The sequence below is a fragment of the Chionomys nivalis genome, chromosome 2 (assembly GCF_950005125.1).
Source record: "Chionomys nivalis chromosome 2, mChiNiv1.1, whole genome shotgun sequence".
NCBI classification, from domain to species: Eukaryota; Metazoa; Chordata; class Mammalia; order Rodentia; family Cricetidae; genus Chionomys; species Chionomys nivalis.
Window position 1 is genome coordinate 121212717 of NC_080087.1, and position 24435 is coordinate 121237151.

At 51.2% G+C, this 24435-nt stretch overlaps 3 protein-coding genes across 8 annotated transcripts; 2 read left to right on the forward strand and 1 right to left on the reverse strand.

Annotated features, from left to right (window-relative positions):
• The first annotated feature begins 40 nt into the window (after positions 1–40).
• On the forward strand, positions 41–10249 carry Atg9a (autophagy related 9A). Of its 4 annotated transcripts, none has more exons than XM_057753097.1 (16): positions 41–249; positions 1161–1218; positions 1613–1744; positions 1872–1915; positions 2777–2841; positions 3854–4015; positions 4147–4288; positions 4727–5475; positions 5558–5711; positions 5818–5997; positions 6374–6622; positions 6778–6956; positions 7059–7176; positions 8265–8487; positions 8639–8784; positions 9221–10249. In XM_057753097.1, exons 3-16 carry the CDS (start codon positions 1642–1644, stop codon positions 9224–9226), a joined length of 2520 nt encoding a protein of 839 aa, XP_057609080.1. In that variant the 5' UTR covers positions 41–249; positions 1161–1218; positions 1613–1641; the 3' UTR covers positions 9227–10249. The 4 variants fall into 4 exon arrangements, with proteins under 4 accessions (XP_057609080.1, XP_057609076.1, XP_057609090.1 ...); XM_057753093.1 differs by having other exon boundaries at positions 1164–1218; XM_057753103.1 differs by lacking the exon at positions 41–249 and adding an exon at positions 282–575.
• A 489-nt stretch (positions 10250–10738) lies between these two features.
• On the forward strand, positions 10739–19402 carry Abcb6 (ATP binding cassette subfamily B member 6 (Langereis blood group)). Its single transcript, XM_057763222.1, has 19 exons — positions 10739–11532; positions 11833–11970; positions 12745–12925; positions 13069–13170; positions 13351–13534; positions 15000–15121; positions 15620–15729; positions 16092–16157; positions 16313–16438; positions 16581–16657; positions 16742–16805; positions 16903–16988; positions 17218–17275; positions 17491–17595; positions 18151–18325; positions 18445–18557; positions 18779–18873; positions 18957–19025; positions 19145–19402. Exons 1-19 carry the CDS (start codon positions 10984–10986, stop codon positions 19251–19253), a joined length of 2529 nt encoding a protein of 842 aa, XP_057619205.1. The 5' UTR covers positions 10739–10983; the 3' UTR covers positions 19254–19402.
• Positions 19403–19529: 127 nt separating this feature from the next.
• On the reverse strand, positions 19530–22663 carry Zfand2b (zinc finger AN1-type containing 2B). Of its 3 annotated transcripts, XM_057761901.1 has the most exons (10): positions 22581–22663; positions 22381–22453; positions 22007–22101; positions 21654–21785; positions 21369–21520; positions 20770–20862; positions 20631–20691; positions 20481–20548; positions 20127–20199; positions 19530–19826 (listed from the first exon to the last, which is right to left on the reverse strand). In XM_057761901.1, the coding sequence occupies exons 2-10, from the start codon at positions 22433–22435 to the stop codon at positions 19779–19781; spliced, it is 777 nt and encodes a 258-aa protein (XP_057617884.1). In that variant the 5' UTR covers positions 22436–22453; positions 22581–22663; the 3' UTR covers positions 19530–19778. The 3 variants fall into 3 exon arrangements, with proteins under 3 accessions (XP_057617884.1, XP_057617883.1, XP_057617885.1); XM_057761900.1 differs by having other exon boundaries at positions 22381–22627; XM_057761902.1 differs by having other exon boundaries at positions 19530–19927; positions 22381–22627.
• Positions 22664–24435: the final 1772 nt, after the last annotated feature.

A 24435-nucleotide genomic window follows, 5' to 3' on the forward strand; every position in this document is an offset into this window, starting at 1 on the left:
CCTGGGCCAAGAATTGGCCACCTTGTCTCCACCCACTTTGTTCATTGGTCAGACTGGCTGCGGGTGACAGTAAATGACAGACGGAGGGCCTAGCGCTCCCGGTCTTGCCGAGCCCAGCAGAACAGACCGGGCTTCTGGAATCGCCCGGGTCGCAGTTCCTGCGGTGACACGCGAGGCTGGTAACTGGAATCCTCAGACCCAGACCCAAGCTGGCCGGGGGGTGCCTACAGAGCCCCAAGTGAGCTCGCGGTGCGTAGCGGGGGAAGGGGAGCAGCGGGCGGGCCGGGGGCGCGCAGTCAGAATGTTTTGATAGAGGGCGCGCGCGGCTAGGGGAGCGCGCGTGCGCCGGGGCCGCGCGCCGGGTTGTCCGCTGTTGGGAGCCTAGCCCCCGGCCTGGGGCCGGGCGACCCTGGGGCGCGCTGTGCTCAGGTCTAGGTGGCTGGGTTTGGGGAGGCATCCCAGCCCATCAGGGATATCAGCTGTAGATCTGGCTCGACCCCTCCACCATCCGTAAACACCCCTGAGCACAGGCCCTTCCTGGGGAGATCCATGGGCCCTGGGTCTATACTGACCAGGTGAGTGTTTTTCCTGAGGCACACCGCCTTCACTAACCGAGGGACTCCCTCTGGGACCAGGTCGGACCAAGATTCACCGTCTCCAGAGTCTTCACAGGCTGAGAGTATACCATATCCTTGACCCCACCTGGCTCTAGGCACCCAGGGAACCCTCTTATTCAACTGGGATCTGAAGTCTGCATAGACTGGAAATTTCCCATCCAGAAGTCCTCCATGCCTGCCTAGATCTCTGATGCTAGGGAAGCAGAAGGGATTGTCTAGAAAAATCTTAAGACTCTCGTTGGGCTTTTCTAGACTCTGAAAAGCATGTCTGATTTCTGAAGTTGAGGTGAACTAAAGGTAAAACAGTCCCGAAGGGCTGTGTAGACTCAGTCTCCCCAGGGTCCGAGCGTTTAGTTATTCCTGGGTATCCTAGAAGTATATGGCTGGTCCTATCTACATACAACATCCAGGAGAGGTCTGCCACAACTGAGAAGGTGCCTCTTCCCCATTGCCATCTCTTAGTGGGGCTCAGGTGGGTGGGAGGGTGAGATTCCTTTGTGTCCCTATTCCCCACCCTTTGAGGCCTGACACCTTTTCCTCCAGCAGCTGTCCAACCAGGGCATCCAGGACTGGCGTGGAGCAGAAACTGTCCATGGAGCTGGTAGGGCCATGTGCTTATCTTAAACATTTGTTTACAAAAATGTTTCCAGACTGTTAGTTTCTAAAGAGACCTGGGTTTCCCGGAGGGGCAGGGGAGGAAACTTTCTCCTTATTGGACAGAAGATGAAACATTCACCCCACACCCAAGGGGCAGATTCTGGCACAGTAACCACCCAGCAAAGGTTCTGGGAATGGATGACCAGAATTAAGGGCTGGTCAAGTCCCAAGCTTCCTGTTTTGTGGTTATTATCCCTGCTCTGCTTTTGAGTCAAAGGGGTTAGTGGTAAAGACAAATCCCAAGGATTCAGTCTTATTCCTTCTGGCCTGGTGGGCAGGACAGCAAATACACAGTGCCCAAATCTGATACAGCTTCTTTTCTTCTTCACCAATGGCAGGTTAACAAGGTGGACAGGGGGCTGCGGTGATGGCACAGTTTGACACTGAATACCAGCGCCTAGAGGCCTCGTATAGCGATTCACCCCCAGGGGAAGAGGACCTGTTGGTGCATGTGGCTGAGGGGAGCAAATGTGAGTTTAGGGGCGCAACAGCCAGAGCAGGGGCATGGATGAAAGTTCTTGGAGGAACACTGAAGGGGCAGGGCAGTCGGGGGATAGTTACTTCAGGAGTCTGACATTCCTGCTCCTGTTTTCACAGCGCCTTGGCACCACATTGAGAACCTCGACCTCTTCTTCTCTCGAATATCCTTTGTGTCTCTGTGTTGGAGCTTGGGCACCTTTTAGCCTTTCTCTGAGCTAGGTCCCTGATGGGAAATGGGGATGAGTTCCGCTCCAGTCTATAGAAAAGGAAATGAAACTCATTCTGAAACAACGATTGTTTTTTTTTTTTTTTTTTTTGGATTTTCAGGTTTCTCTGTCTATCCCGGAACTAGTTCTGTAAACCAGGCTGGACTCAGATCCTCCTGCCTCTGCCTCCCTCCGAAATGCTGGAATTAAAGGCGTGTGCTACCACCACCCTGTTGAAATTGTTAAAGTAATACAGCTGGGCAGAGGCGGCACACCCCTTTAATCCCAGAACTTGGTGGGGAGGGGAAAGGCAGAAGTTGGTGGACCTCTATGAGTTCAAGGCCAGCCTGGTGGCACACACCTTTAATCCCAGAATTTGGGAGGCAGAGTCTGGCAGATCTCTGTGAGTTCAAGGCCAGCCTGATCTCTAGATCAAGTTTCAGGGCAGCCAACACTATGCAGAAACACTGTCATGAAAGAAAAAATTATAACGATGCCTCATGTTTACAGAGAACTATTTGCACTTGTGTTCATTTATGAAGAACTTTTATAGGATGCTAATTTATAAGAACTTTTCTAATAGGATGGTTAATGGTAATAATGTCTTTTTGATTGTCATTTCTGTGTTAAATACTTTGAGATATAAGTATGGCCACTATTAATTTGCCACTGTGGACAAGGCTTAAAGAAGTAACTGGTTAACAATCACACTCCAGAAAGTTATAGAGCCAGGACTTCAGCTTGGTACTTGGTGACATCAAAGTCTTGTGTTCTTAAGTGTCTGCTTACTTGGCCATTTGTTCTTAACACTTACACGTTTATAATCTACATCAGAAGAATGGCTTCACGTGTATGCTCATTGGAGAGATTTTTGAACTCATGTAAGTATACAAAGGGATGGGTGCTGTGGTAAAAAGATGCTTATCCCAGTCTCCCCTCTTACTCATGCCTGGCCACACCTGCCAGTCCAACTCAATCCTAGGCCCCAAACTCTGCAAACCTTTACAGCTAAGGACCACTACGGTATCAAAACTTAGAGCTTCACCTCTTGCATGAAGAGCTTCCCAGATTCTGCGTCTTTCACAAGAACATACAACTCATTCTCAAGGCTGTAGGAGGAAATGTGTGGTTCAGTAGGGAGGTTTTAGGAAAGAGCCTGTATTCTGTATTCTGTCTGGTGCAGGGCTAGATAGAGCCTTTTTAGTGGGGAAAAGTCTTAGTGTTGCCAGAGAAGTTAGGAAGGGAGGGGTGTTTGTTTGAGATAGGGTTTCTTCAAGTATTCCTGACTGTTGGGGACTCCCTGTGTCCCTAGGCTAATGAACTCAGAAGTTTGCCAAAGACAAGCCACCACGCCCAGTGGGACCAGAGTTCCTTGTTTGTTTTTGTTTTTCTTAATGATAAGAAAGGAGTTCACTAGCTTGGTGAAGGTAACTCCACACCTCCCGTCCCAGCACTTGTAGGTAGAGGCTGGTGGGTCTCTCAGTTCAAGGTCAGCCTGGTCTACAAAGCAAGTTCCTGGACAGTCAGGACTGTTACACCAAGAAACCCTGTTGTGAAAAACCACACACCCACACACATGTCAAAGGCTAGAGACCATAGGCCATAATCAGAAAACGTCTGAAAATCAAGTCCACTGATGCTGGCAGATTATCATGATGTGAAGGAAAGCTTGGTATTTCTGTGGCACCTGAACCTAAGAGTAAAATACAGGAGCCAATAGCCATTTGTGCCTAAAAGGTCTTCTGAGAATGAGCAGTAGACAGAGCCCATTAGGAATTCTCTGGCCCCTTTCATTTCCGTCTTCAGTGGTTCCCAGGCTCATTGCTTGCTCTATGTTATTTCACCAGCACCTCCCTGACTCTTGGCCTGCATCCTTTCTTTTCAACTTCCCAGGCAGTTCCTCTTTGTGGTTGCCTTCACCACCTTCCTGGTTAGTTGTGTGGACTACGACATCCTATTTGCCAACAAGATGGTGAACCACAGTCTTCACCCTACTGAGCCCATCAAGGTCACTCTGCCAGATGCCTTTTTGCCTGCCCAAGTCTGTAGTTCCAGGTAACAATGAAGGCCTTGAAACACCGCTAATGAGCAGAGAACAGAGCGGCGTGTGAGGTGGCAACTCACACTTCAGATGTCACTAAGACTCTAGCCTCAGGACCCCACCTCCCTTTCTTTCTCCTTACCAGGATTCAGGAAAACGGCTCACTCATCACCATCCTGGTCATTGCGGGTGTCTTCTGGATCCACCGGCTTATCAAGTTCATCTATAACATTTGCTGCTACTGGGAGATCCACTCCTTCTACCTGCATGCTCTGCGTATCCCCATGGTAAGACCTAAGACATCTTAAGAAGGATGAGGTGCGTTCCTAAGCATCGCATGTCCATAGCTGTCACTCTGATAGGAATGGTAGTCGTGTTCTGCTAATGGGAAAAAATATCTGAGATTGTCAGCATATAAAGACAGAGGACTGATTTTTGCTGCATTTGGTTAGTTCCATTTCTTTGGTACCTGAAATGAGGCAGTATAACATGACAAGAGCACATACCAGGATGCATGTTCACTTCATGGCAGCCAGGAAGTAAAGAGGAAGGCAGGAAGGGACAGGATCCAAAGTCCCTATTATCTCATCTAAGATATTAGTACCTCTGACTGGGGACCAAACCCTTAACACATGGGCCTTTGATGGGCATTCCAGATCTGAACTAGAACAGCAGGTCAGGTAACATCTCCTATGCTGTCTCTCCTTGTCCACCCTACCCTGCAGTCGGCCCTTCCATATTGCACGTGGCAGGAAGTGCAGGCCCGGATTGTGCAGACACAGAAAGAGCATCAAATCTGCATCCATAAGCGTGAGCTGACGGAGTTGGACATCTACCATCGCATCCTTCGCTTCCAGAATTACATGGTGGCGCTGGTGAACAAGTCCCTTCTGCCTCTGCGCTTCCGCCTGCCTGGCCTTGGAGAGGTTGTCTTTTTTACCCGCGGTCTCAAGTACAACTTTGAGCTGATCCTCTTCTGGGGACCCGGCTCTCTGTTTCTCAACGAATGGAGCCTCAAGGCTGAGTACAAACGTGGGGGACAACGGCTAGAGCTGGCCCAGCGTCTCAGCAATCGCATCCTGTGGATTGGCATCGCCAACTTCCTGCTGTGTCCCCTCATCCTCATCTGGCAGATCCTCTATGCCTTCTTCAGCTATGCCGAGGTATTGAAGAGAGAGCCTGGGGCCTTGGGAGCACGTTGCTGGTCCCTGTATGGCCGATGCTACCTCCGCCACTTCAATGAGCTGGAACATGAGCTGCAATCCCGCCTCAGCCGTGGCTACAAGCCCGCCTCCAAGTACATGAATTGCTTCTTGTCACCGCTGCTGACTCTGCTGGCTAAGAACGGTGCCTTCTTCGCTGGCTCTATCCTGGCTGTGCTCATTGCTCTCACTATCTATGACGAAGATGTGTTGGCTGTAGAACATGTCCTCACGACCGTCACACTCCTAGGAGTCACGGTGACCGTGTGCAGGTGTGCCGGGGCGGTGGGTGGGAACAAGCGGGCTAGCCTTCTGGGAAAGGCTTCTGTCTTACCATGAACTTGATCCCGTCAGGTCCTTCATCCCAGACCAGCACATGGTGTTCTGCCCTGAGCAGCTGCTCCGAGTGATCCTCGCTCATATCCACTACATGCCTGACCACTGGCAGGGTAATGCCCACCGCTCGCAGACCCGGGACGAGTTTGCCCAGCTCTTCCAGTACAAGGCAGTGAGTGGAGTTGGAGTTAGGGCCTGCTAGAGACTGACTTGGTGTCTTGGTGATAAGGGCCGGGCTGTCTCCGGCTTGCTTGTAACCTCAGTCCCCTCCCTTTTAGGTGTTTATCCTGGAGGAGTTGCTGAGTCCCATTGTCACGCCCCTCATTCTCATTTTCTGCCTGCGCCCACGGGCCCTGGAGATTATAGATTTCTTCCGCAACTTCACAGTAGAGGTTGTCGGCGTTGGAGACACCTGTTCCTTCGCTCAGATGGATGTTCGCCAGCATGGTCATCCTCAGGTACTGGGGAGGTCGGGACGGATGGTCAGGGACAATGGTGGCACATAATCACCTTGGGAAAACTGCAGAAGCTATCCTTTCAGGGCCAGCAAATGACAAAAAGGTAGCCCTGCCTATGGGCATCCTTGCGCCAGGGACATAGTGGTCACTGGGAATCTGACTGGATTCTAGCCTTGATTTGAACCAGCAACCATGCTCCCTTGAGAAAAGTGCACTACAAATTACTGACCCAGTATGTGGGCATCGGGGTTTCTGGACCGATGACCGTGCACTGCGGTCACCATCCTCCGAGGCCAAGGCCTCTTCCCAGCAGGGATGGTATGGGAAGAGTTCCTGCAAGCACTCAGGCCTGCTTACTGCCGTCTCCCCTGCACAGTGGCTGTCTGGAGGGCAGACCGAGGCCTCAGTGTACCAGCAGGCCGAGGACGGGAAGACCGAGCTGTCACTCATGCACTTCGCCATCACCAATCCTGGCTGGCAGCCGCCTCGTGAGAGCACCGCTTTCCTGGGCTTCCTCAAGGAGCAGGTCCAGCGAGATGGAGCAGCTGCTGGCCTTGCCCAAGGTGGTCTGCTCCCTGAGAATGCCCTTTTCACGTCCATTCAGTCCTTACAGTCTGAGTCCGAGGTGTGTATCTAGGGCTTGGGTGATGGTGGTCACAGTGCTCTCCAGTGAGGGGGATAAGCACGGGACACGGGGTGACAGGGTGGAAGGTTTCCTCTGTCTGTTCAGTCTGGGCCTCACCCTGCCCTGAGAATTCTGCTCACTCCTTTTGTTCATAGCCCTTGAGTCTTATTGCAAACGTGGTAGCTGGCTCATCCTGCCGGGGACCCCCACTGTCCAGAGACCTACAGGGCTCCAGGCACAGGGCTGAAGTTGCTTCTGCCCTCCGCTCCTTTTCCCCTCTGCAACCTGGACAGGCCCCCCAAGGCCGGGTTCCCAGCACCATGACAGGCTCTGGGTGAGTGGAGTTGGATCGTGATGGGGAAGCAGAACATAGCCCGCCGAAACATGTGTAGATCTTGAAAATATTGATTGCTGTCTGTCTGTGCTGGAGGGACAGAGTGGATGCCAGGACAGCCAGCTCCGGGAGCAGTGTGTGGGAGGGACAGCTGCAGAGCCTGGTGCTGTCAGAATACGCGTCCACCGAGATGAGCCTTCATGCCCTCTATATGCACCAGGTGGGTGGCCAGCTGAGCGGCAGTCAATGTTAGCCCTTCCCTGCCTCTTAACTGCTCTGTAGTCTCCATTTTCACATATGTGCTTGATGGCATCGTTAGCCAGTAATGCGCTCCTGTTTCTTGGAGTCCTCTCTTTCTCTCTCCCAAGACTTTCTAATGGTTCTCAGTAATAGCCTCCTGTCCATGATGTACTGAGGACTAGACTCGGCCCTGAACACACTAGGCAAGCCCCAAGCTTATATCCTCACTGTTCTGAGAGCCGTTTTCACTGAGTTCCTAGACTAGTTTTGAACTTGTGACCTTCCTTCCAAAGCCTCCTAAGTCGCTGGGGTTACAGGCCTGTGCCTCCAGGCCCAGTTCCTCATCCTTAATCTTTTCCTTCCCTTCCTTTCTCTTCTCCTCCCCTCCCTCCCTTACTTTTATTATTGGCTTTTTAAAACAGTCTGACTCTTGACTATGTAGACCAGGCTGGCCTCGTTCCTGTTGCCCTGAGTTTTCTTGTTCTGTTTTTTTTCTCCATAGTCATAGCATCTGGTGCTATCTAAGATTAGTTTTTGCTTTTATTTAATAGTTTATGATCAGTTTTTCCTCATAACCATCACCACTTGTGTACAAGCCCCACAAGGACTGACTGGTAGTTCTGTTTGTTCACGATGTTCCGAGTACACAAGACAGTACCTGGCACTTAGACACTTTGTTAACTTGTTCCTTAACCAAAGAGTGGGTAAAATGAGGGCTGGAGGTGTAGCTCATTTAATAGAGCGCTTACCTAGCATGTGCACAGCCAGGAATTTCATCCCCAGCACAACCTGAATATCTGAAATCCCAGGGGAGATGAAGTCAGGAGGATCAGAAATTCAGGATCATTCTCAATGCACATTGAGTTCAGGCTCAACCTGAGCTACTCAAGACACTTTTCCAGAGGTCTCCATAAAGCATCACACCTCTTTTACACACTGCTAACATCTTAGATGCCGTGTATGTAAGATTCCAGGTGAGGGTTGTGAGTGGGAATGGGAGGTACTGCGGTAGGTATGGCTGTTTCAGATAGAACCCCTCCTGTCCTCAACTAATCCCCCCTTCTCCAGCTCCACAAGCAGCAGACCCAGGCTGAGCCCGAGCGGCATGTGTGGCACCGCCGGGAAAGTGATGAGAGTGGAGAGAGTGCCCCTGAAGATGGGGGAGAGGGTGCCCGGGCCCCCCAACCTATCCCCCGGTCTGCCAGCTATCCCTGTGCCACACCCCGGCCTGGACCACCCGAGACCACTGCCTTGCATGGGGGCTTCCAGAGGCGCTACGGGGGCATCACAGGTAACCGACTGGGGGAATGGAAGCAAAGAGGCTTCCAAGAAGGGTGGTTCTTTAGGAGAAAGACCAACGGGATGGGGTCCAAGGAGACAAACCCTCCAAATAGCCCCCAGAACCTTCACATTGTTCTTTGTGTTCTTGCTTCTCTCTACAGATCCTGGCACAGTGCCCCGGGCTCCCTCTCACTTCTCCAGGCTGCCCCTGGGAGGATGGGCAGAAGATGGGCAGCCAGCATCAAGACATCCGGAGCCTGTGCCAGAGGAGGGCTCGGAGGATGAGTTGCCCCCTCAAGTGCACAAGGTAGGGCTCTGAGGCCAAGAACAGCTGCCAGCAGTAGTAACTTCTAGAGTGCAGTGCACATAATGCTGTCCCCCTCCCCTTCAAAAGACAACACTTTCTTGGGGCTGGAGAGATGGCTCAGTGGTTGAGAACACTGGGTGCTCTTTCAGAGGACCTGGGTTCGATTTCCAGCACCCTCATGGTGGCTCGCAACCATCTGTAACCCCAGTCTCGGGATCAGATGCCTTGGGTCTCCACGGGCACTTCACAGATGTGATTCACAGACTTACATGCAGACAAAATACGCATAGACACAAATTTTTTAAAAAAATTTTTCTTCTTTTTTACTTTCTGGAATTCAAGGCTTCCAGCTTTTTCTTTCTCTTATTTCTAGACTCCTGTGGGACAGGAAAATAGCTGAAGATTGTCCCTACCACCAGTCATTTTCTCTCTGCAGGTATAGACAAGGCAGAAGAGGTCCCCATGCTCCAAGATGGAGGCAACAGCTGCCCTGCCAACCGTCTGCCTGCCAGAGGAGGGCTTCTCTGAGTGCTGCCTGGCCCCATGTGTGTGGTGTTTGTGTGTCCCTGCCTGGCCAAGGGAGGTGCCAACACTGGGCTGGCCATGGCCCAAGAAGAATTTGAGGCACACAAGCCTCATCCCCAGGACTCCCTGGCTCAGAGTGTGGTGCTAGAAACTGGTCCCCAGCCCACTCCCAGTGCTGCCATCTTTGCATTCACCCCTGCAAGTCTCCGGAGGGCTTCCTACCACAGAAGCTGCCAAGAGAAGAACTTGTGCCAACTGTGGAGTGGGGAGGCAGGGCCTAGACCCTCCACCCCTGCAGCCCAGCCCCCATCTGGAATACCTGAGCAGCTCAGGCTGTGGCCCTTACCTCACCCCCGTCCTCACCCAGTGCTACAGCCAGCTCACCTCTCCTCCTCCCTGCACATCACGGGCATGTGTGTGCTGCTTGCTCCTCTTCTGTTCGCCTGCCCCCTTCTGGTCGGCTTTTGCTTTTTGTTGGGGTGAGAGCCGTAGCTCTTGGCTCCCCTCACACTTATCTTTTGACACTAAGATGGGAGGTTTCTAAATTGCAGGGGCAGGCTGAATCGTCAACTTTTAGGATGGGCACTTGGAAATTTGAGGCTTTCCTGGGCCCCACTGCTGCTTATTGTACTCCTCCCACCTGCACAAGGGACTGGCAGGGCAGGATTGTGACCTCAGTCATCTATATCCCAGCAGGAGAGCTCTGCCCTGCAACCCTCACTTCTCTAAAGGAGGGTGAAGGGTGCCGGACTCAGCCTAGGGCTTTGACATTGCACGCTGGGATTCAGCGCCTACCTTTCCCCTACACCCTTCCCCAGCTCTGCTCGACTGTGGAAGGTAAACTATGCCGAAAGTGGTGGACTCTGCTGTCCCAGTAAGCAGCAGGACAGGGTGGGAAACCCTATACAGCTTGATAACCCTTAATAAAGAAGGGACTTTGATCGGGTTGTGGCTTCTTTTTCTCGTGCAGCAGCTGGGTGGGATCTTCGGCTGGGAAACTCCGAAAACAAGAGAAGGGCTGTTTCCAGCGTATTTTCAGTTGCTTGTTGATGTATGAGGTTCTGGGTTCCATCTCTAGCACCGAAGAAAACAAAAGTCCTCCTGTTGGGTCATGCTTGAAACCCAGTACTAGGTGGCTAAGACAAGGGAACTGACACGGGTTCGAGATCAGCTGGGCTACAGTGTGCTGGCTATTTAAAGGGCGGGGGTGGGTGGCGCTGTTTCCGGCGGACAATTCTGTCGAGGTCAAGGTCCCCAGTCAGACTGGAGGTCAGATTTCCCGCCCTGAACACGTGACCCAGCCAGCTCTCAGCCCATCTGTCTGCGTTCCTCATGCTTGGCCAATGGGAACCCCGGATAGAGCTAGTGGGCGGGGCCTCTGCCGTAAAGGGCACAACATTTTTTTGTGCTGTGACTCTGGGCCTGAGGGTCCCAGCTGCTAGCGGGTGGGACTCACGAAGGACGGCGTACGTGGCCTGCGTGAGTGTGCGTGGTGGCGGCGCGTGCGCGAACAGAGTGGGCAGTGTGGCAAGTCCACGTGCGGCTCTCCCCGCGACCCCAGCGGCATAGCTACATGTCCCAAGACACGCTGGCCTCCGCGGCCCTGACTGAGTGGTCAGCCCGACTCCCTGAAACTGCAGTGACCACAAGTTCGGCCAGCAGCCACACATCGCCATGGTGACTGTGGGCAACTACTGCGAGGCCGAAGGGCCGGTGGGTCCGGCTTGGACTCAGAATGGCTTGAGTCCCTGCTTCTTCTTCACACTCGTGCCCTCGACACTCATGACGCTGGGGGCTCTGGCCTTGGTGCTGGTTCTGCCCTGCAGGCGTCGGGAGGTGCCTGCGGGCACAGAGGAACTGTTTTGGGCGGCTGGCCCTCGGGTGGCTCCCTACGCGCTGCAGCTGTTTCTGGCCACACTTCAGGTGGCGCTACCCCTGGCCGGTCTGGCTGGCAGAGTGGGCACTGCACGGGGGGCCCGCTTGCCAGGCTACCTATTGCTGTCTTCTGTGCTGGAGAGTATGGCCAGCGCCTGTGGCTTGTGGCTGCTCGTGGTGGAACGGCGCCAGGCACGGCAGAGTCTAGCAATGGGCGTCTGGATGAAGTTCAGGCATAGTTCGGGTCTCCTGCTCCTTTGGACCGTGGCATTTGCAGCCGAGAACTTGGCCCTGGTATCCTGGAACAGCCCACAGTGGTGGTGGGGCAGGGCAGATCTTGGCCAGCAGGTGAGGGGCCTCATGGGGAGGAGGAGAAGCACTGCTCTTTGACAAGTACTGTTTCTGGACCTACTGGCTCCATGCTTTAGCATGACTCTTAAGAAAAAAATGGAGTGTCTGCCGGTGGCTGGAAGCTGATAGGCAACTGGTGGGAATTGCTAGCATTGAATGGGGTGTGTCTCTGTGCTGAGTCATTGTGGTTTTTTTTAAAAGCCTGTTGCTAGGCCCCTGGGAAGCTTCTGAGTGTTAAAAGAAGCAATACAATGGGGTTTACATTCTGGTTTACACCTGTGCTCGGTTTCATTCTAGGTTCAGTTTGGCCTGTGGGTCCTGCGATATGTGGTCTCAGGAGGACTGTTTACCCTGGGACTCTGGGCCCCTGGACTTCGCCCCCAGTCATACACCCTACGGGTTCATGAGGAGGACCAAGATGTAGAAAGAAACCAGGTATGCCAAGTTTGGTGGCCCATGCCTTTAATCCCAGGGAAGGATCTTTGAGTTAAAGGCCATCCTGGTCTACAAAGTGAGTTCTCCCTGTATTGAAAAAACAAACAAACAACAAACAAAAAGAAAAAGGGACCATGTATATACCTAATTTTTTCAATCAGGCATGTACCTTTGTGTCTGTGCTGAGGGTAAAATACGGTACCTTGTAAATGGTTTTTTTTTGTTGTTTTTTTTTTTTTTAAAAAAAACTTGGTTTATTTATTTATTTATTATGTACACAGTGTTCAGCCTCCATGCCTGCAGGCCAGAAGAGGGCACCAGACCCCATTACAGATGGTTGTGAGCCACCATGTGGTTGCTGGGAATTGAACTCAAGACCTCTGGAAGAGCAGTCAGTGCTCTTAACCTCTGAGCCATCTCACCAGCCCCCCCCTTTTTTTTTCCTTGTAAATGTTTAATTTTATTTCCTGCCGTCATCCCTGAATGAAATGGGCACAGCAAAGAAACCAGACAGCCTCTCCGTGGGTGAAAAAGGAAAAGTTTGTTCACCTCCCAAGGCTGTCTCTGGGGAAAGTAGAGAGAAGCGACAGGGTATTTGTGAGAGGATGCCAGTCTCCAGGGTTACTTGTGAATAGGGCGGAGCCTAGAGGCTAACATTGCCCTGCTAATAGGCCCTTGAGCCTGTGAACTGTGGTCCCATCCATTATTTCCTGAGAATATACCGGGACAAGTATAATTTATTTCTGACTCCCCTCCTGTATGTCATCTTCCTAGGTCCACTCTACAGACCGGGTATCCACCTGGAAAGACCTTGGCAGGAAGCTTCGCCTACTGAGTAGCTACTTATGGCCTCGGGGGAGTCCAGCATTACAGCTGATAGTGCTCATCTGCCTGGGGCTCATGGGGCTGGACCGAGCACTCAATGTCTTGGTCCCCATCTTCTATAGGGACATTGGTGAGGGGGTGGAAGGGTATGTTCATCTTAGTGGCTGGGTTGGCCCTTAGCTAGGATGGGAGCTGGGTGGTCAGAACCCGGGGCAGTTTTGCCTTCGAGAGTCCTGGTTGTTGGATGTGAACCCTGATACCTTTAATCCACAGTAAACTTACTGACTTCGAAGGCTCCTTGGAGTTCCCTGGCCTGGACTGTTACCATCTATGTTTTCCTCAAGTTCCTCCAGGGGGGTGGCACTGGCAGTACAGGTATGAGGGACTCTGTCCTTACCTGGGTTGACATCAGTCTCTCCCATGGAAACACCCCCGTTGTCTTGCTTCTGATTATTCTTTCCACAGGCTCCTTGGGCTCTTAGACCTCTAGCATTTGGTGTTGGGCTGATGTTTCTCATCCCCCAAGACCTACTAAGGCTTCCCTGTTTTCTGCAGGTTTTGTGAGCAACCTCCGAACCTTCCTGTGGATCCGGGTACAGCAGTTCACATCCCGTGGTGTGGAACTGCGCCTCTTTTCCCACCTGCATGAGCTCTCACTGCGCTGGCACCTGGGCCGGCGCACGGGGGAGGTGCTTCGGGTTGTGGACCGGGGCACATCCAGTGTCACAGGACTGCTCAGGTGCGACACCAGTGGGAAGAGTGTGGGAGGGGGAGCTGGGAAGACCCAGCTTGAGTGCCTTTCCCCTCCTACCTTACTTTGTTTCCGGTCTTTTTGGCAAATTACAGGAAAAAGTATTATGTCAAGTAACTCAAATAATGTAGACTGCTCACATGGTGGCACACGCCTATAAATCCCAGTACTTGAGAGTTAGAAGCAGGAGGGTCAGAAGTTCAAGGCTAATCTCAGCTATGTGAGTTTGAGCCTCTCTTGGACGATTTAGGATTCTGTCTCAAGAAACAAAAGTGGGAGCTGGAGAGAAAGCTCAATAGTTAAGAACACCTGCTGCTTTAAAGAACCTGAATTCAGTTCCCAGCACCACTTGCCTCAGGCAGCTCACAACTGCCTGTTATTCTAGCTCAAGGAGATCCCACACTATCTTCTGGCCTCCTAAGGTACCTCCCAGACCTACCAAACAACATAATTTGAAAAGAAATGAAAATGTATCCCAGCACTCGGGAGGCAGAGGCAGGCGGATCTCTGTGAGTTCGAGGCCAGCCTGGTCTACAAAGGGAGTTCCAGGACAGGAACCAATGTAGATAGAAGAAACCTTAAGAATTCCATTCATATTTCAAGTTCCCTACTATGTTTAGTATGTTAAGCTATGCTTTTGTATTTTAGTTTAAATCTCTGAAGACTCAGAACTAAGGTGGTACTGTTATTTTAAGCCAAAAGATACCATAACATAGGTTCTTTCTCAAAACTGCTTTAGCAAAACCTTGTTTTCTTCCTTCCCTCCTTCCTCCCTCCCTCCCTCCCTCCCTCCCTCCCTCCCTCCCTCCCTCCCTCCCTTCCTTCCTTCCTTCCTTCCTTCCTTCCTCTCTCCCTCCCTTCCTTTCTTTCATTTGTTCTTTCAAGTCAGGGTTTCTCTGTGTAGCCCTGGCTGTCCTAAAACTCCCTTTGTAGACCATGCTGGAGATCTGCCTGCCTCTGCCTCCTGAGTGCTAGGATTGAAGGTGTGTGCCACCATGCCCAGCTGTGATTTTGTCTTCCTTTTCATCCATGCACAAAGATCTCTTATTTGTAATAGAGGTTATTTTGTTGTTGTTTGAGGTTTTTATTTTTTGGTGTGTGTATGTGAGAAAGAGAGAGAGAGGGAGGGAGGGAGAGAGAGAGAGATGCAATACTGAAGACTGAACCACCTACAACCTGGCATATGCTAGGGAAACACTCTATCCATATCACCAGCCCATATCCCTAACCCAGGCAGGCTAGCATTAACCTCTCAGTCTTCCTGCCTTAATCTGTAGAGGGCTAGATTTACAGGCCTTTGCCACCAGGCCTTATTAGCCATCTAGCTACCTCTTGAAAGGTAGTTAGATATTTTTTCTGTTGAAAATGAAACACTACACTAAGATAAGTTCATAGATAAGATTGCTGGTCTAAATCCTCAAACCTTTTCTTTACTTGACTTACTCTCTTCTAGCTACCTGGTGTTCAACATCATCCCCACCTTGGCTGACATTATTATTGGCATCATCTACTTCAGCATGTTCTTCAATGCCTGGTTTGGGCTCATTGTGTTCCTGTGCATGAGCCTTTACCTCAGTGAGTGCTGCCTGGGGAAACTGTCTCCCTGAACTGTGTAGGGTGTTCCTTGGTCATGAACCCTATCCCCACTCACCTTAAGGATTGGCAGGCTTGATTAGGCTCTGTTTACTCCTGGTACAATGGGAAGATCTACTCCCCTGTCGAGGTTGAATCTTAATTCAACCTAGATGAAAACCAGGGAAAGGCATGTATGTCACATTGTGTGACATATTCACTGTGGGTCCTCACTGTGTGACCAGTCAGGGAAAAACTCTGTAGCACAATGCATCTTCTTTCCATGTACTCATCAAAAGCATTTTCTACATGAAACTTTACAAGACTACAAAGATACCATGCATACAACTCCTTTCCTTGGTGAAGATCTCTGGGTCTGGGTCCCTGGGTGCTGGCATAGGTTTGGTAGGTGTGGCACAGGGCATGGACATCTATATTTGGTCTCAGCTGTTGGGGATGATGTCTTGTCCTCCCTCCCCCCCCCCCGTCATCCTCCTCTAGTACTGACTATTGTGGTCACTGAATGGAGAGCCAAATTTCGCCGTAGTATGAACACACAGGAAAATGTCACCAGGGCACGAGCAGTGGACTCTCTGCTAAACTTTGAGACGGTAACAGAGGCCCCAAGATGGTGGTGGGAAGCAAGGAGAAGTGGGGGAGCATGGCTGGGACCATAAAATGATAAAGGATCTGGAGGGGATATTAGAAATTGGGAAGAATACCGGGTGGTGGTGGCAGACACCTTTAATCCCAGCACTCGGGAGGCAGAGGCAGGTGGAGGCAGGTGGATCACCGTGAGTTCAAGGGTCAGCTTGATCTAACAGAGTAAGTTCCAGGATAGCCGGGACTACACAGAGAAACCTTGCCTCGAAAAGCCAAGAAACAAAAATAAAATAAATTTAGACAATGGGAAAAAAGGATCAGGACTCTGGAGGAAATGATCCCACAGTTCTGTGCTGTGTCACTCCCCCAGGTGAAGTACTACAATGCTGAGGGTTATGAAGTGGAACGCTATCGAGAGGCCATCATCAAGTATCAGGTGAGGATACTCATGTGCGCTGTCTCGTGTTATTACCAGGGCAGAGAAGAGTGAAATCCAGAGGTAAAGTTGAAGGTGTTTAGACCCAGATTGGGATTTGGTGGTGGTTGTCCCACAGGCCGTTTCTTCCTCCTGTTTTTGTTTGTTGTTCCTAGAGTTTGGAGTGGAAGTCAAATGCTTCTCTGGTAGTACTGAATCAGACCCAGAACTTGGTGATTGGGCTTGGGCTCCTTGCTGGCTCCTTGCTTTGTGCATACTTCGTCAGTGAGCAGAAGCTGCAGGTGAGGCAGACTCATGAGAGAAAAGGTATAGGACAAAGAGGGCCCCACAGGCCGTGTGTGAGCCGCTAGGCTCCTGGATGGGATATGGACAAAGTGACTGCAGGCTTCCTGTGACACCCTTGCCTCTCGGGGTCTCTTACAGGTCGGGGACTTCGTGCTCTTCGGCACCTACATCACTCAACTGTACATGCCTCTCAACTGGTTTGGCACCTACTACAGGTAACCTGACCCCTGCCCTCGTCTGCAGGGTGCACTGCTCCCTCTCAGTTCTTGAGGGAGCCCCAGCCTTCATTCTTTTTGCAGGATGATCCAGACTAACTTCATTGACATGGAGAACATGTTTGACTTGCTGAAAGAAGAAACGGAAGTGAGTAGAGGGAGGAGTGAGACAGGGCAGGGGCCGGTTCTTGTGTCTGGGAATCCCAGGCCAGTGATGGGAGCACATTGTTGGCTGCGTTCTTCAGGTGAAGGATCTTCCTGGAGCAGGGCCCCTTCGTTTTCATAAGGGCCAGATTGAGTTTGAAAATGTACACTTCAGCTACGCCGATGGGTGAGCCCTGTCTTTTTGTCTTCTTTCCCCCTTATCTATTTGTACACCGCCTTCCCGCCCTTCATCCTGCTCTGAACCCCAGCTTTGCAATCTACCAATGCAGTATAGGGGACAGAGAGCTCCTAGACAGGAGAGGGTAGGGACCATCAGTAGCTCTGGGAAGGGAGAATCTGTCTACTAGTGTATGACTCAGTAGATCCACCGCTGAATCCACCATTCTTTCTTGCAGGCGAGAGACCTTGCAGGATGTGTCCTTCACTGTGATGCCCGGACAGACAGTGGCTCTGGTGAGGGGAGACCTAGATACTTGACCCGAATTCCTTGAGTTTCATTCAGTACCAATGATAGTTCATCATGACCCAGACTAGGCATTTAGAGCCTGGTTGTAACAGGCAACAGCATTGAATGTAGCAGCCTTCCTGGATCTTGGTGGCCTTTTAAAGAGGGAGCCTTAAAAGCCAGAGGACCTGAGAATTTTCTTTCCATGTTTCCAATGTAACAGGTGGGGCCATCTGGGGCAGGAAAGAGCACAATTTTACGCCTGCTATTTCGCTTCTATGACATCAACTCTGGCTGCATCCGCATAGATGGACAGGACATTTCACAGGTGAGGTTGCCTTGGAGAAGACTGATCTCAGGATCAATGGAAGAACAGCAAGGGGTAGTCATGCAAAAAATCTAGGCCTTGTATGGTCTGATGGTGCTAGTCTGGGATCCCAGGATGGAGGATAGCTTGGTCAAGCTCTGCCAGAGCTACAAAGGAGTTCAAGGCCAGCCTGAGTAACTCACCCAGACCCTGTCTTCAAGTAAAAGGGGGGTAAAGGGGCTGGAGCTTAGTAACCGAGCCAAGGCTCCCAGTCCTACTCACTAGACCTCCAAAAATATAAGAACCTGAGCCTTCTTAAGTGCTATGTGACCAATAGGCACCCAGGGAAGTCATCACAAGGACAGTGTGCCATGTGAGGTCTGCATGTCTGTCTGTGGAGAGGCAGAAGCCATGATTTCTGTTCATGAATCGGGAGGATTGGGAGAGATTACGTGATTTGCCCACCCAGCTAGGATTTGTGGTAGCCATGGTGGAAATCTTTCCCTAGACAGTGTATCCCCAGTGCTTCCTAGAAGCCTGAAGGGATCTCACAGGACAGGGTATTTTTGGTCTCAGGTGACACAGATCTCTCTCCGGTCTCACATTGGAGTTGTGCCCCAAGACACCGTCCTCTTCAATGACACCATTGCCAACAATATCCGCTATGGTCGTGTCACAGCTGGGGACAGTGAGGTAGAGGCTGCTGCTCAGGCTGCAGGCATTCATGATGCCATCCTGGCTTTCCCTGAAGGTGAGGTCTTTCTCTCTATGCAGTGAAATCCTGTTAATCCCTCAAAATTAGCTCCCCTTTCTTTGCGTAGAAACCAAGGGTATTTACATGTGATGCGAGGGAGGTGCTTATATCCACAGGGTATGAGACTCAGGTGGGCGAGCGGGGACTGAAGCTGAGTGGTGGTGAGAAGCAGCGAGTGGCCATTGCCCGCACCATTCTTAAGGCTCCAGACATCATTCTGCTGGATGAGGTGAGGCCCCAACACTCGCCTGTCATCCTCCCATCTATGCCCAAGCCACTTCCTGAGCAGTTCCCTACTTTGCCAAGGTATCACCAGTACATTTTTACCAAAATCCTATGCAGCAGTTCATGAACCCCCAAACTGTCCTTGAGACCTCCACCAGACACCTGCATCCTCCTCTCCTTGGTTCTCTGGGTAGCATAACCGTCTCACCCACACTCTTTCCATAGGCGACATCAGCACTTGATACATCTAATGAGAGAGCCATCCAGGCCTCTCTGGCCAAAGTCTGCACCAACCGCACCACTATCGTAGTAGCACACAGGTACAGGACTGCAGGGCTCATGTGACTGGCACTGTGGACCACTGTGGATGGGGGTAGTAGGTAACTGATGTCTGACCTCTCAGGCTCTCAACTGTGGTCAATGCTGACCAAATTCTTGTCATCAAGGACGGCTGCATCATAGAGAGAGGAAGGTGAGCCATGGACGAGCAGGGTGGAGGTTCCTGGAGGGCGTCTCTGTTTACTTCCTCTGTTCTCTTTGAGATTGGGGTGAAACCCATGGGTGGGACTTACGCTTGCTTTATCATCCCAGGCACGAAGCTCTGTTATCCCGAGGTGGCGTGTATGCTGAGATGTGGCAGCTGCAGCAGCAAGGACAAGAAACTGTCTCTGAAGACTCGAAACCTCAGGACACGGCATAGTGACAAAAGTGACCTCTTCCCTTCCAAAAGCTAACTCAGGAGAAAAAGATGTGTTCCCTCTCTGTGGCCTACTTCATCCTGCTATAGGAGTTTGGTGCTCACTGTTGTAAGGGAAAGGGGCCTTCCAGAAAGCACGGTAAGGAAATAAATGGACTGTGCAAGGATGGCTGTGGCTTGGTTGTGTGGGTGACCACTGGGCCTCTACCTTTGAGTTGAATGAACATTCCTGACAACACTGGTTATTCTGGGTTGGAGAGGAAAAGAAACACACAGACATACTACTAACTGCCAAAGTCTTTACTTTTCCCAGGCCTCTCTCTGTCCACTACATGTGGCAGCCTGGGGGTGAGGGGGGAGGGAAGGACAACATGATGAAGGGTCTGGGGATGGAGTCTACCAAGGTCCCAGACAGAATGGTTTCCTGGCCACCCTTTCTGCAGCAGCAGGGCTAGCAGAGTCTGAAAGGCTTGGCCGCACAAACTTCCTTCCCAGGCCTCCATGGAGTGTCTTCCATGTATACTCCTGCTAGTCTCTGCAATCCGGATTCCTCTGTGCTTCCTTTCCCTGGGTACCCTGGAGATGTGAGGGCCACAGTCCTCAGATGAGCCTCCCTCCCCAAGCCCAGGACCCTAGCACAGGCTGCAGTTGGACGGCTTCGAGCTACGGCTCTGCGCCTGGAGCAAGGAGAGGAGAAGGAGGAGACAGTGTAAAGTCCAGACAGGAGAGGGCAGGCCCTGTGTCAGGGCTCAGTATGAACTGGCATCACTGGAGGGAAGCTAAGAGATCAACCATGCCAATCCTCTCCACAGCTGGGAGGGAGCAACCCTAACTTCTCACCCCCAACCCAGGACCCACTCTACCCAGTCCTCATACCTGCTGCTGCTGGTATTCTGCCTCGCTGGCTGACAGTGCCTGTGCTAGTGCCAAGTCCTCTTCCTCCTGAGAACTGAGAAGGGAGGAGCTTAAGTTTACGACAGTAACACCTAGGGTCTGGGGTTTGATCTGTTCAGTATCATGGTGTTGACTTCAGTACCTCTTGAGTGAGATCTCAATCTTTACTATAACAGGGTTTGGATATTAACATTGTTGTCATTGGCAGAGAGAAAATCAAGGCCTTTGGGGATATTTCATCTAATCTGGAAACCAAGTTTTTAGCTAGTGTAGTGGGTTGGAGTGATCCCACCTACATCCTTCCAAACAGATCTTGTCCTCATTCAGAGTAGGTACCTTGGGACCTGGGGTTTAGCTTCTGCGAGGGATAGCTCCAGGGCACGCTGCAGAGCCTCATCCTCACTCTGCAAAGGGAGAAAAAAAACACCAGTTTCCTTGGACCTTACACAGATTTACTTCTGTCTATCCAACATTTTCCTGACTCACCATTCCATTCTGCAAAGTAATCACTGGAGGGGATGTCCGGGGTGGAAACTGGGATGTGGCTCTACGGCAGACATTAAACAGACTGTGGTTAGAGATATAAAGGGGTTAAAAGGAGGAGAGGAGAAACAGGTGGACCTACCTGCTGGGAGAGGACGAGGAAGGTAAGGTCCGACTTGGACTGGGGACAGTGCTTGTGGAAGCCAGACCTTGTGCTCTGGAGATAGCAGCAAGCCTGTGGGAAGAAGACATTCTTACATCTCCTAGGATGAGCTTTGGAAGTCAAGAGGGTAGTTCCTCTAAGCACTCTACAAAACCATATACTTTGAAAAGGAGTTAAATTGGGTCTAATTTTGTATGTGGTCTATAATTTCACCTACCTGGAAGGCTCAAACAGGAAAACTGAAAACTGTATAGGGCGGAGTGAGTTCAATGACAGCCTGGGAAACTTAGTGGACTCTTGCTTGTCTCAAAGAAATAAAGATCCTGGAGTAATGTATGCTATAATCTTAGAACTTGGCGTCTGCGGCAGGAGGATGGCCATAAGTTTGAAGCCAGCCTGGGCTAAAAAGTGAAACCTCCCAAACAACAGAGGGCCAAGGCTCAGTGGTAGAGTCCTTGCCTGGTGTGTGCAGTGCAAGGGCGTAGGCTCAATCCAGAAACAAAAGGGGGAAGCAGAAAGACTCCTTTGGTCAAGGCAGACATGGCTGAAGCAAAGCAAGCAGAGCACTTGGCAATTACCCTGCCCGGCTGGTCACATGACCCTCCCCAGAGCAATCATGGTCCAGTGGGTGACGGTGCTTGATGCAGAAGTTTCGGCCACATTGGTCACAGGTCAGTTTCATCATCTCCCTCTGCCGGCAGCCAGAACGTTCACACTTATTGGTGAAGATCTGAGACGAAGCAGCGTTTGTTATTTATGAAACTCTTTTTCTCTTTTAGCCCCATGAAGCTAGCCTATAGGTTTGCAGACATCGGTATTCGAAGTTGGGGTGTCTATCACTAATCCCTCTATTAATTATTTACCTTGCGTTTTTGCTGCGCGGGATCAGAGCGGCAGTCTCTGTCAATGTGCTCTCCCACTGCCCGGTCAGGAGGCTCCCCTCTGGCCACGGGCACAGGCACATTACAGAGGGGGCACACAGGTACCTGGATATCCTATAGTCAAGGGGCAGGAGTCAGTCTAACAGCTAGCCAACCTCTTAAAGAACCTGGATATACCACTCACAAATACACTAGAAACAGTTTCCCAGTACCAAGACTTAGAAACAAAACAACTAAGAGTGGAAATAAAAGGTGGACAGATGCCTGAAAGCATCTACTCCTGCTCTCCTCTCATTACAATCCACCCCCTTTCACCCTCACGACCGCCCCCTCACCTTTTGGTAAGCTGATCCACAGTGATGCTGGGCGTAGGCCACATGGTCTGCACAGAAGATGCCGGAGCAGGCATCGCACTTGAGTGGCAAAAAATCTACAAGAATGGGTCGGATTGCAAGTTCAAAGGCAAACTAACCTGTCCTTTCCCCTAGCTAAAGGCTGCTACTCCGGTAGGAAAAACTCCGCCCTATTTGCCGCACACAGCATCCCTTCCACAGTTCACGATATCTTTGACCACGCCCCCTGGCCTCCGCCCCCAACTTCGAGCCCCGCCCTCCGGGCATTGCCAGCTCCAGGGCCCACCCTCCCCGCCCCACCTGCAGTCCCCAGCCCGGGCGGCCCGGCCCCGCCCCCCGCGCACTCCGCCCCTCACCCAAGCGCTGACAGCTCGGCTCAGAACAGTGAGCCCCGAGGTCCGGAAACTCCATCGCCGGAGCGTGCGGAGCCTGCCGCGGGGAAGAAGCGAGCGCTGAGCGTGCCGAGGACTCTTGCTCCGGGTCCGGTCCGCAACCCAGTAACTCCAGGGGGGCTCCCCGCCCCGCCCCTTCCTCTCCCCCGCCCAGCACAGGTTACCGAAGCCTGGGCGCCTGCCGGCCCGCGGCCCCTACTCCTCCTCCCGAGGGCGCGCGCGCGCTGACGTCATCGCGTTGGGCGGGCCGGTTCCGGGCGGCAGTGAGTTGCAGGCGGAGAATCCCAGAAGAGTTGAGCCACGCCTGGAATCAGGCGTCCATGAAACTGGTGTAGCTCCTAGAAGAGTTTTTTACTTAGGGATGAGCGAAATGATCAGTGAAGGCGAAAATGGGCGCATCGGTGAACAAGGGTGGTTTGGAGACAGTTCTGTCTTTGGTCTGCTTCTCACTGCATTCCTTTGCCCTGGCCATTTCTCAAGCCCATCGCAAGTGACAGCTACTGTGTTTCTCTGTGGTGCGGATTCCTCTCCAGGTTTTAGGTTTGATGTCCATCCTTTAAGACTTCTCTGGCCCTTGTCAGACCTAGTCACACCTGCTTTGTCATCGCCTTCCTTCCATTCCAGCTCATTGAAATCATCTGGTCACCAGACTGGCCGACTGGCTTGGTAGATAACGAACGCCTTTAATATCAACACTTGGAAGGCGGATAGATGCAGGTGGATCTCTGTGAGTTTGATGCCTCAACTTCGGAGAGCTACCATCTGACTTACGAGGGGGGTGAGGAGGAGACAGATATTAAAATATGGACCAGATGGCCGGGCGGTGGTGGCGCACGCCTTTAATCCCAGCACTCGGAAGGCAGAGGCAGGCGGATCTCTGTGAGTTCGTAGACCAGCCTGGTCTACAAGAGCTAGTTCCAGGACAGGCTCCAAAACCACAGAGAAACCCTGCCTCGAAAAACAAAAATAAAATAAAAAATAAAATAAAATATGGACCAGAAAATAAAATAAAATAAAATATGGACCAGGTCTACCTCGTTTTGTGTTGAGTCCAGCACCTAACTAACTACCTAGAATCCAGTGGTCTCAGATGTCCTATGAAGCCTGATCACCTACAAAGCTAGTATAAAGTAGATTCCTGGGTCCTAGTACTTCTGATTCAGTGGGAAGCTCCTGAAGAAATGTTAATACAAATTTCTCATATATCTTTATCTCATTTTGAAAAACATTAGCCTCTCTAGTATATTTTCTGGAATGCTTTTTGAATGAAGTGTGGAAGTCATAAGACTAGTGACCACCCTTAGAAACCACAGACTAAGATGTTCCCGGTTCTTTTGCTTCTCATGTGGCTTCTCCTACTTGGGACTGGAGGTCAGTCTATCTTCCCATAGGTGTAGACATGGAAACAAGTAAACAAGTAAAGATAGTTTCTCCCTCTCAACCTTTCCCACGTCTTCCAACTTTGGTGTTCGTTGTCTATTTCTTGGACCCTCACAGCTCTAAGGCTAGTAGAAATTAAGACTGTTTTTCCTGGCTACCTCAGGTAGAAGCCCTATTCTCAGTTCTCACTGTACCCAATCACCATGACTTGGGTCATCTACCAACCTATGTGCCTGCCACACCTATATGCTTGTTGATTGAGCTCCAGAGGCCTTACAAAAATGCCCTGAGACAGACATGCTGAGGCTAGGCAAGCCACTAAGGTTCACAGGAACTGTCTGCTTCAGGAAAAGCTGACCTTAAAAATGGGCAGGGCCGATATGGCATAGGGCTTCTGGAGCACCTGATACATATGGTCAATCAGATTCCTGTTGAGAATCAAGGTCGAGAGAATCAGTGTTTCTAATAAAGTTGGTCTGTAACATATAACCTATGGGATGACTGTCTGCATATTGCCACACTGGAACCCAGCTCCACAGAAAGGCACTATCTTGCAGCTCACATTGAGGATTTAAATCATTATCTGACTCTTATCTCCTCTGAGTCTCCAGCCCCCAGCAAAGCTATGGCTGCTAATGG

Excerpts from the sequence above, each read along its gene's own strand:
- Atg9a (XM_057753097.1), top strand. The coding sequence starts at position 1,642 with ATGGCACAGTTTGACACTGAATACCAGCGCCTAGAGGCCTCGTATAGC. Across the intron at positions 1,916-2,776 it reads TCGACCTCTTCTTCTCTCGA|GTTTATAATCTACATCAGAA; the intron begins ATATCCTTTGTG and ends TAACACTTACAC. Across the intron at positions 5,476-5,557 it reads GTCACGGTGACCGTGTGCAG|GTCCTTCATCCCAGACCAGC; the intron begins GTGTGCCGGGGC and ends TGATCCCGTCAG.
- Abcb6 (XM_057763222.1), top strand. The coding sequence starts at position 10,984 with ATGGTGACTGTGGGCAACTACTGCGAGGCCGAAGGGCCGGTGGGTCCG. Across the intron at positions 15,730-16,091 it reads CTCTGCTAAACTTTGAGACG|GTGAAGTACTACAATGCTGA; the intron begins GTAACAGAGGCC and ends TCACTCCCCCAG. Across the intron at positions 16,158-16,312 it reads AGGCCATCATCAAGTATCAG|AGTTTGGAGTGGAAGTCAAA; the intron begins GTGAGGATACTC and ends TGTTGTTCCTAG.
- Zfand2b (XM_057761901.1), bottom strand. The coding sequence starts at position 22,435 with ATGGAGTTTCCGGACCTCGGGGCTCACTGTTCTGAGCCGAGCTGTCAG. Across the intron at positions 22,102-22,380 it reads GCCGAGCTGTCAGCGCTTGG|ATTTTTTGCCACTCAAGTGC; the intron begins GTGAGGGGCGGA and ends CCATTCTTGTAG. Across the intron at positions 20,200-20,480 it reads GCTAAACCCCAGGTCCCAAG|TTCTCAGGAGGAAGAGGACT; the intron begins GTACCTACTCTG and ends CTCCCTTCTCAG.